General features: G+C 42.5%; 1 protein-coding gene across 1 annotated transcript in view; it reads left to right on the top strand.

Moving 5' to 3' along the window:
• The first annotated feature begins 446 nt into the window (after window positions 1-446).
• The window catches only part of LOC131930460 (organic cation transporter protein-like), a 15050-nt gene continuing 4683 nt past the window's right edge, over window positions 447-10813 (top strand). Inside the window, exons 1-7 of the mRNA XM_059286960.1 lie at window positions 447-638; window positions 3550-3653; window positions 3966-4120; window positions 4896-5064; window positions 6994-7221; window positions 7933-8159; window positions 10677-10785. Coding sequence (XP_059142943.1) covers window positions 504-638; window positions 3550-3653; window positions 3966-4120; window positions 4896-5064; window positions 6994-7221; window positions 7933-8159; window positions 10677-10785 — 1127 coding nt within the window. The 5' untranslated portion in view covers window positions 447-503. The remainder of the gene's footprint in view (window positions 639-3549; window positions 3654-3965; window positions 4121-4895; window positions 5065-6993; window positions 7222-7932; window positions 8160-10676; window positions 10786-10813) is intronic.

Raw genomic sequence — 10813 nt, 5'->3', positions numbered from 1 at the left:
AACCCAGTCCAAAAACAACTCAACACAAATAACCAAGGAGCAACATTTTTCTGTTATTTCATTCGGAACCAAAACATTGTATAGCTCTTTTTAGATAAAATATGATAATGTTCTTATTTTTAATTAAAATCTTTATCCCCAGGGTCGGGTTCAGGGCTTGTAGTCGACCAATCAGCGTTCACCTGTAGAACCACGCCCACCTCTGGAACCACGCTCACCCAGTGACGATGGACCTCGACCAGCTGACCGTTCTCCTGGGCGAGTTCGGGCCCTACCAGCGCCAGAAGTACTTCCTCATGTGCCTCTTCTCCACGGTCTCGGCCTTCCACGCCCTCAACATGGTCTTCGTGGGCGCCGAGCCTAAGTTCCACTGCCGGGTTCCAGACCTGTCCAACACCACATTACGTAACATGTCGTCAGACGATGTCAACATGTCGTCAGACGATGTCAAAGCCGTGTTCCTCCCGAAGGACAGTAAGTGTCATCATTATGACGTCAGCGGGATGACGTCGTATCTGGAGAGCATCGATTACAACGTTTCAGCGGTATCGGCTGCTGCGAATAATGTTAGTCAAGTGGAATGCCAGCGCGGGTACGATTTCTCTAAAGACGAGTACACGTCAACGATTACCTCTGATGTGAGTATTCTTGACGTATTTGCTCTGATGGTTATTTTTTAGTCTCACTCATACAAAAAACAAAAAATCACGGCTAGAGTTTGGTTTATGATTAATAGTTAGTAATGATTAGTTTCCACCCAATTAATAGAGACTCATTACATTATATACATTAATTAATGACAAAGCGTTAAAGACCCGTTAAACCATGATACTATCCAGAGAAATGTATATGGAGTAGGTCCGACTTGTTTACAACCAGAGATTGTCCAGACAGTGGTTCAACATATGTACAATCTTTCTATATCAGACACCTTCATCCTCCACCGTCAGACTTTACGAACACGTATTACTACCCCTCCCCCGCCACTAAATAACAAACACATTTCTCCCCTCCCCCTTCTTTCCTAAACGTTCTGTCAGCAATAAAATTCCATGTGTCATGTATGATTGCACTTGCTTACTGTTAAATAACGCATTTCATATTCGAGACTTGGTGCTCTGTAAAGTTCCATGCTCCATATTAATACATCCGTATCTGAGACGTCTGTTTTTAATTAACCCCAGTTGTTGCACATAAGAAAAGGTTAATTAACTTGTTACAAAGACCCAGTTCTGTCAGACATAGGCCCCAAACTCATTGTTGTCTTATAGGCAATACGTCTCTTTCATTTATACATGTTTTTTTTTTACGATATAACGTAAACATGGCATATTTTACCTTAAGATAGTTTCGTTTTGTTTTGTTTACATGAGCAGGTAATTACGACACACACACACACACACACACAAAAGCTAGTTTTGAATTTTATTGCTGTTTTGTTACTGAAAATACCGATAACATATACCATGTCTAAAACGTCAGACAAAAAGTAATATACGCCAACAATGAGAAATTTCTGGGCTAATCAGTGGTGTCACCCGGTGCGGGCCAAAATATACTCGGCCTCACTATTTAAACTAATGCTAGTCACTTATTAAAGCTGAGTAGGCTCAGAGTGGTGACAAGAGAGGCGAAGATATGTATCACATTAAGCACAGTGTATTTTACCCTGGAATCGTCGGGAGAGCAGTCTGTTGTAGCTATCTCACCTCCCGCCACCCCCCCCCCCCTCCCCCCTCCCGTCAAACATCACCCCGACCCCTCCCGCCCCAGACCATTTCTACAATGTACATCTTGCACCAGTGAGAAACAATAAAAAATTCTGCAGGAGAAACTACACAACACGCCGTGTGTTCTCCTAGCAATGTCGGCCAAAACACAGTTCTATAAATAGAACACCACGTGACACATTTCTTTTGACATAGACTAAGCATTGTTTCTTCCAGACTTTTTTCTCCGGAGGGGGGGGGGGGCACTTGAAATTTTCGGGAGGGGGGGGGACGACGACACTGTTAAAAGTATATATTTTCTATTTAAATTCCATTCCGTTCGGGGGGACGGTAGATGCCTGAAAGAAACTCTGATAGACAATACAGAGCCCTCACAACTTCGCCTCCACGTGGCTGGGTGGACGAATGCTCGCTGCACAGTTCGTAGTTCCTAGGTCAAATCTGCACGAGTCGGCACGTGGTGAACATTAGAGTTACCCAATTTTGATTGTGCGTTAATAACAATAGAGTTACCCACCTTTGCTTGTACGCCGCTATCAGTTACCCACTTTAAAATAAAACAAGTAAAGATCCCGATAGTGTTAATAACAGATTTATAGGTGAAATAAAATTATCAAATAAAATAAAATTTTGGGCTTTAGTAAAAAAAAATCCTGTTGTCAGGACCCCACGTGTAGAGAGGGTCAAATCTCACAACGCATGGTCGCTTTTTTGGTCATGGGGTCGACGTAGTAGTTAATTAAAAAAATTAAATAAAGGTTGTCCACTCTTGTCTCTAGCCAACTTATGTTAATCAGAAAACGTGTCTTATTTTTTATCGAAATTAACCATAACTCTTTTAGAAAAGGGTGATATCCTTTTCTTTAGTTACTTCCCTTTATATACTATTCAGTTATGTAAATTATCAGTGATATATTAAAAATATAATACTTAGCTGCGTGTTTATCTGATGCCCATAATCATTTGTGTGTCAAAACAGTTCACATATTGTAACATCGATTTTTAACAAACCACAAAAATATGTTTCGAATATAGTATTGCTAAGAAATTGTTATCTAAATTGAATTAAAAGCAGAAAGGTGGCAAAACCTTGTTAACATTGACTAGATGCGATACTTTATCAAAGTTAATAGAAATAAGATTTTGGCTCTTCAGGGCTTAAGTGTCCATCTTGTCCTGACAGTTTGACCATGTCCATCTTGTCCTGACAGTTTGACCATGTCCATCTTGTCCTGACAGTTTGACCACGTCCATCTTGTCCTGACAGTTTGACCATGTCCATCTTGTCCTGACAGTTTGACCATGTCCATCTTGTCCTGACAGTTTGACCATGTCCTGACAGTTTGACCACGTCCATCTTGTCCTGACAGTTTGACCATGTCCATCATGTCCTGACAGTTTGACCATGTCCATCTTGTCCTGACAGTTTGACCATGTCCTGACAGTTTGACCATGTCCATCTTGTCCAGACAGTTTGACCATGTCCATCTTGTCCTGACAGTTTGACCATGTCCATCTTGTCCTGACATTTCGACCATGTCCATCTTGTCCTGACAGTTTGACCATGTCCATCTTGTCCTGACAGTTTGACCATGTCCTGACAGTTTGACCATGTCCATCTTGTCCAGACAGTTTGACCATGTCCATCTTGTCCTGACATTTCGACCATGTCCATCTTGTCCTGACAGTTTGACCATGTCCATCTTGTCCTGACATTTCGACCATGTCCATCTTGTCCTGACAGTTTGACCATGTCCATCTTGTCCTGACAGTTTGACCATGTCCTGACAGTTTGACCATGTCCATCTTGTCCTGACAGTTTGAGCTGGTCTGTGCCAACAAGTACTGGAGGAGTACGTCACGCAGCGTGTTCTTTAGCGGCCGTCTGTTTGGTGCCATCGTCTTCGGTCAGTTGTCGGACAGGTAGGTTCAATCTTGGACAGGTAGGTTCAATCTTGGACAGGTAGGTTCAATCTTGGACAGGTAGGTTCAATCTTGGACAGGTAGGTTCAATCTTGGACAGGTAGGTTTAATCTTGGACAGGTAGGTTCAATCTTGGACAGGTAGGTTCAATCTTGGACAGGTAGGTTCAATCTTGGACAGGTAGGTTTAATCTTGGACAGGTAGGTTCAATCTTGGACAGGTAGGTTCAATCTTGGACAGGTAGGTTCACCACAACCTCATGATAGATATTAAATACGAAGTTTGACCTGACAATTGTTGTTGATGTTGCAGATTCGGCAGACGTCCCACTTTTCTGATCGGAGTTCTGTCCCTTCTGATAGCAGGCGTCATCGCGTCTGTTGCCCCCAACATGTTCGTGTTCGTCCCCATGTACTTCCTGCAGGGGGCGGCACACACCGGGGCGTTCCTGGTGGCCTTCACTGTCTGTGAGTCCAAACTGGTTCTACATTTTGTGTCTGTGTTGGGGACAGGAAGGATGAGAAGCGGAAAACTGTTGCACTGTTTTTAGATTGCGCATTTTTCTGGGAACCATTTGTGTTTATTCGTTGTTTTTGTGAAGAGGGGGGGGGGTGTCCATAATTTTGTGACGGTTTGTGATGAGGGGTAGGGGGTGCGGGGTTCAGATGCTGTGACGTCAAGCTTTTGCATTATAAAAAAAAAACAATGTCAGAAAACGTATTTTAGTAGTTATTTCGAGTTTTAGAAAACTGTTTTAATAAATTATAATAGAAGTTGATTAAAATACTCTATGTTGACAGATTTTAGAAAAGCTTTTTGGCAAAATATCGATGTTTTAAGAAAGATTCAACTGCAATTTTGAGGGGGGGGGGGGTGTGTTTATGCTGAGGTGTGACGTCATTTTAGAAGGGGGGTGGGGGTCTGGCGTTCGTGACGATGATTGACGCAGAGGAGGGGGAAAAATCGTCCAAAAAAAGCGTGACGTCCATTTATGGATGACCCCTAATTACAATTTTAAAAAAAAGTAAGAATGCTAAATAATACGGCTAAAATTCAGTTTCGAACATTATTTTTTAAAATATGAAAGTATTGTCACACTTTCTGAACCCCCCCCCCCTCCCCCCACCCACACAAAAACTCTTCAGGCATACAATATCAAACCCACCCCTTTAAAATTGACGTTGTTTAGAGACGACCCTAACCACATAAATGACGAAGCTAACCGAATCTTTGCATGTCCAGCCACAGAACTGGTGGGGCCCAGGTACCGGGTGGTGTCCGGCTTTGTCATCCAGATCTTCTACGGCCTGGGCTACGTGGGGCTGGCCGGCCTGGCCTACTTCATCAGGGAGTGGCGCTACCTGGAGCTGGCCATCACACTTCCGGCTGTCTTGTTTGGCGCCTACTGGTGGTGAGCGCACAGTTTTAACTTCCGGTTACGTGCAACCTGTTTTTATAACAAATTTGGGGACTGCTTGGTTAGTTCATGACCATGCCCAAAACTCCCGAGTTCGGATCTGTAATGATTCATTAGCTCTGGACAAAAGCTATGGAAGCAAATCGTAAAGAAAAGCAGGCTGAAATCTCCTTTCTTCTTCTTCTTTCGTGTTTCATGGAAGTGATTCAAGTATACTTGTCAACGTGTTATGCGCCATATAGGCCGTTGACTATGAGTTCAGCCTGCTTTTCGTTCTACATTTTCTTCACAGCCTTTGTCCAACCAAGAACAAACTACAACTTACAAGGCAGTATTTGTTTGATTTTGGAGTTGTCTCTCTTAGAAGAGCGGCTGTCCCCAGCTATCGCGTCTCGTCTGCCAGGGGTTTCGAACTCTAGACTTAGCAACCATGAGGTTTACCGCCTCGACCACGAGACCTCCTTTAATATTACAATTATGAACGAACAAGAAGAAACCTGTTGGTTTTGAAAGGTGTCAGAGGTATCATCGTGGATAGCAAGCGTATATATCTGTATCCAACAATGATTGCCACGGTTAGACTAGGGTTAGCAGAGTTTCTTCCAGGCTTTTCTTCGGAGGAGGGGGGGGGGGGCGAGTGCGGACCCCCCGGAGAAAAAAGACTGAGGGTTAGTGTGAGGGAGAGGTTCTGTACAAAGACAAAGACAACGCTAGAATTAGGGATCTGATTAGTAAAAACAAACAAGCTCAGCTGTAAAAACAAATCGGCATATTCCTAAATGGGCAGAGGAAGACATTGATGAATCTGTGGTTTTTTTTTTTAAAACACGGATAACCTCCAAAGAAAAATAAATCAATAAATACGTTTATCAAGGGAGATAATTCATGTAAAATGTTTTTCAAACCGAAGTCCCATGTTTATTTCATATTAATCTGTATTTCATTTAATACATAATTTTTGTAGAGATAGTAGTTACATTTTAATTTTTTAAAATAGTATGAAGCCAAACTCGCGTATTTTCTGTGAGACTTATCAAGTGATGAATTCACACAATTCGCATGCGCAGACGAATTTCCATTTAAAGTATTTGAATAGTTCCTGGTGTAGATGAACTAAAACCCATTACCCACGCTTCAAAGACAGAGAGATAAAATTTAAAACCAGTTTCCAGGTACTGAAGACTTCGCGACAGGTGGCGCTGGCTTTTGCTACGGTGAATGATTAAAGGCAGAGGGAGCTCTTCAATTAGAAGTTTTCAATTTAAGTCGTGTTGATGTCTTTCTGTGGATGGTAGTTTGTCTTTCTGTGGATGGTAGTTTTTCTTTTGTAGATGGTTGTTTGTCTTTCTGTAGATGGTAGTTTGTCTTTTGTAGATGGTAGTTTTTTTTTGTAGATGGTAGTTTGTCTTGTGTAGATGGTAGTTTGTCTTTCTGTAGATGGTAGTTTGTGTTTAGTAGATGATAGTTTGTCTTTAGTGGATGTTAGTCTTTTGTAGATGGTAGTTTGTCCTTTGCCGATGGAAGGAAGGCAGTTAGTGTTTAGTATATGATAGCTAGAACTTTGTAGAAGGTAGCTAGTGTTGTGTATATGGTAGTTAGTGTTTTGTAGAATGTACATGTTATGTCGATAGCATCTTATCTTACGTGTATGGTAGCTGATGTATTTGTGTTGTGGGTGCTAGTTGATGTATGTTTCTACAGATATAATCCAAATGACTTCACCGTGTATCGGAGGTTTATACATAAACGATGTTTTTCAGCATAATGTTGTATAACAAAGTAGCCTACTGAATCTAAAATATTTTAAAAGATATGTACTAAAAGAATATAATATATAAAAAAGATCTAGGATATATACTAAAAACTACTAAAGTCTCGTGTGATTTATCTAATAAAACAAATTGTTTGCATGTGACTTACCAGGTTGTTGCCTGAATCGATTCCCTGGCTACTGTCACGTGGTCGTGATGCCGAGGCTGAGGTCATCATACGTCAGGCGGCCAAACACAACAAGGTCACGCTGGAGGAAGAGTTCATGGAAAAGCTGAAGGAGGGGGCCCAGCGCAAGAGTGGGGAGAGGAACTACTACTTCTATGACTGTTTGAGGACCGTTCATATGGCCACCATGTCCCTCAATGTCTGGTTCAACTGGTAAAGAATCATCTTCAGACCTAACGATCCATTGGGCAGATGAAGTAGTTTTCGGGTTTCTTGACCTCGGCACTATGCCCATCCGCTTTTACTTTCCATAACATGAGTTAATTAGAGCTGAGTGTACTTTGGGACGTTCTACTTACTTGAACTTGATTCGAACTCGAGACTTTCAGATTAGCAGCCTAGTGCTCTAATCAGGTTTTCTGATAATTTCGTCTTTGATTCGAATGTATTCGAATGTATTACATCCATCGATATCTTTTTACCAATGCAATATTCGAACCGTATTCAACAACGTATTTGTTGGTCATCTCATGTCCATATTTCTCTCATCCTGGTTATCAACAAGTTGTTTATGGGTGGACAGAGTGGACAATCCGATGCCCAACCGTCTATCCCTATGATAAATTAGTCAGGGAACAGAGGGAACAGGAGGAACAGTGCCTGCTAAATAAATATACCCTATCCTGGCCAGCCAATAATCCCCTATCCTAGACATTTGTAGTCCACTATCCTAAACATCTTTAAGTCCATTATCGAGGTCATTAAACGTCCCATATTCTGGTCACCTATTATCCCATATCCTGGTCATGGTCACCTGCCCAGGTCTTGTAATGCTCCCCTAACCTAGTGACCAACCCCCCCCCTCACCCAACTCACCCAAGTGACCCAACTCACCCAACTCACCCAACTGACCTTATGTTCCAGGCTGGTCAACTCCCTCGTCTTCTACGGGATCAGCATCAACACGGAGAACATGGCCGGTGACCCGTACCTCAACTTCGGCATGATAGGAGGGGTGGGGATCCTGGCCTACGTTCTGTGTCTGGTCGTGGTCAACAGGACGGGCAGACGTCTGTCTCTGGTGGTCAGCATGTGTGTGGGGGGAGCGGCTCTCATTGTGGCCGGGCTGCTCTTCACTAACCTGGATGAAAGTGAGTCACATTGGGACAGATATAACACAGCGTGGCAGTTTCAATAATATAGCCCAGTGACAACGTGACAGATATGATACAGCGTGACAGTTTCAATATTAGAGCCCAGTGACAACGTGACAGATATGATACAGTGTGACATTTCAATATTAGAGCCCAGTGACAACGTGACAGATATGATACAGTGTGACATTTCAATATTATAGCCCAGTGACAACGTGACAGATATGATACAGTGTGACAATGTCAATATTATAGCCCAGTGACAACGTGACAGATATGATACAACGTGACAGTTTCAATATTATAGCCCAGTCACATTGTGACAGATATAATACAGCGTGACAGTTTGAGTAATATAGGACATTCTCAATTTTACAAATATAATTCACTAAGTGAAAAGCTACCACGAAAGTTGTTACTGCTTGTTATATTGTAATTGTTACGCTCAAAATTTAAACATTAGCTCTGAAATTCCACATATATAGATGATCTTTTAAAAAGCCCTGCAGTTTTTGAGCTTCTTGGATTGCCATTTATTGTGTTCGATTTTTCTGACCCATTGAAACCTAGTCCATCACATGGGAAGGTAATCTGTAGGACCCATTGAAACCTAGTCCATCACATGGGAAGGTAATCTGTAGGACCCATTGAAACCTAGTCCATCACATGCTAAGGTAATCTGTAGGACCCATTGAAACCTAGTCCATCACATGGGAAGGTAATCTGTAGGACCCATTGAAACCTAGTCCATTACATGGGAAGGTAATCTGTAGGACCCATTGAAACCTAGTCCATTACATGGGAAGGTAATCTGTAGGACCCATTGAAACCTAGTCCATCACATGCTAAGGTAATCTGTAGGACCCATTAAAACCTAGTCCATTACATGGGAAGGTAATCTGTAGGACCCATTGAAACCTAGTCCATTACATGGGAAGGTAATCTGTACGACCCACTGAAACCTAGTCCATCACATGGGAAGGTAATCTGTAGGACCCATTGAAACCTAGTCCATCACATGGGAAGGTAATCTGTAGGACCCATTGAAACCTAGTCCATCACATGCTAAGGTAATCTGTAGGACCCATTGAAACCTAGTCCATTACATCGGAAGGTAATCTGTAGGACCCATTGAAACCTAGTCCATTACATGGGAAGGTAATCTGTAGGACCCATTGAAACCTAGTCCATCACATGCTAAGGTAATCTGTAGGACCCATTGAAACCTAGTCCATTACATGGGAAGGTAATCTGTAGGACCCATTGAAACCTAGTCCATTACATGGGAAGGTAATCTGTAGGACCCATTGAAACCTAGTCCATTACATGGGAAGGTAATCTGTAGGACCCATTGAAACCTAGTCCATCACATGGGAAGGTAATCTGTAGGACCCATTGAAACCTAGTCCATCACATGGGAAGGTAATCTGTAGGACCCATTGAAACCTAGTCCATCACATGCTAAGGTAATCTGTAGGACCCATTGAAACCTAGTCCATTACATGGGAAGGTAATCTGTAGGACCCATTGAAACCTAGTCCATTACATGGGAAGGTAATCTGTAGGACCCATTGAAACCTAGTCCATCATATGCTAAGGTAATCTGTAGGACCCATTGAAACCTAGTCCATTACATGGGAAGGTAATCTGTAGGACCCATTGAAACCTAGTCCATCACATGGGAAGGTAATCTGTAGGACCCATTGAAACCTAGTCCATCACATGCTAAGGTAATCTGTAGGACCCATTGAAACCTAGTCCATTACATGGGAAGGTAATCTGTAGGACCCATTGAAACCTAGTCCATTACATGGGAAGGTAATCTGTAGGACCCATTGAAACCTAGTCCATCATATGCTAAGGTAATCTGTAGGACCCATTGAAACCTAGTCCATTACATGGGAAGGTAATCTGTAGGACCCATTGAAACCTAGTCCATTACATGGGAAGGTAATCTGTAGGACCCATTGAAACCTAGTCTATTACATGGGAAGGTAATCTGTAGGACCCATTGAAACCTAGTCCATTACATGGGAAGGTAATCTATAGGACCCATTGAAACCTAGTCCATCACATGGGAAGGTAATCTGTAGGACCCATTGAAACCTAGTCCATTACATGGGAAGGTAATCTGTAAGACCCATTGAAACCTAGTCCATTACATGGGAAGGTAATCTGTAGTACCCATTGAAACCTAGTCCATCACATGCTAAGGTAATCTGTAGTACCCATTGAAACCTAGTCCATTACATGGGAAGGTAATCTGTAGGACCCATTGAAACCTAGTCCATCACATGCTAAGGTAATCTGTAGTACCCATTGAAACCTAGTCCATTACATGGGAAGGTAATCTGTAGTACCCATTGAAACCTAGTCCATTACATGGGAAGGTAATCTGTAGGACCCATTGAAACCTAGTCCATCACATGCTAAGGTAATCTGTAGTACCCATTGAAACCTAGTCCATTACATGCGAATGTAATTGACTAAAGAGCACGATTGCCGTCTCCACAGCCTCGAAGATCTGCGTCCAGGTGTTCACTATGTGCGGCAAGTTCTGCATCACTGCATCCTACGCCATCGTCTACCTCATGGCTGCCGAGCTGTTTCCTACCGTTGTCAGGTGAGCTGTTGACCCCTAGTCAGGTGAG

The sequence above is a fragment of the Physella acuta genome, unplaced genomic scaffold (genome assembly GCF_028476545.2).
Source record: "Physella acuta isolate Inbredline_101_S28 unplaced genomic scaffold, ASM2847654v3 ptg000099l, whole genome shotgun sequence".
Taxonomy (NCBI): Eukaryota; Metazoa; Mollusca; class Gastropoda; family Physidae; genus Physella; species Physella acuta.
The sequence above is the reverse complement of the archived record's forward strand: the minus strand, read 5'-3'. Positions and strand labels throughout refer to the sequence as shown.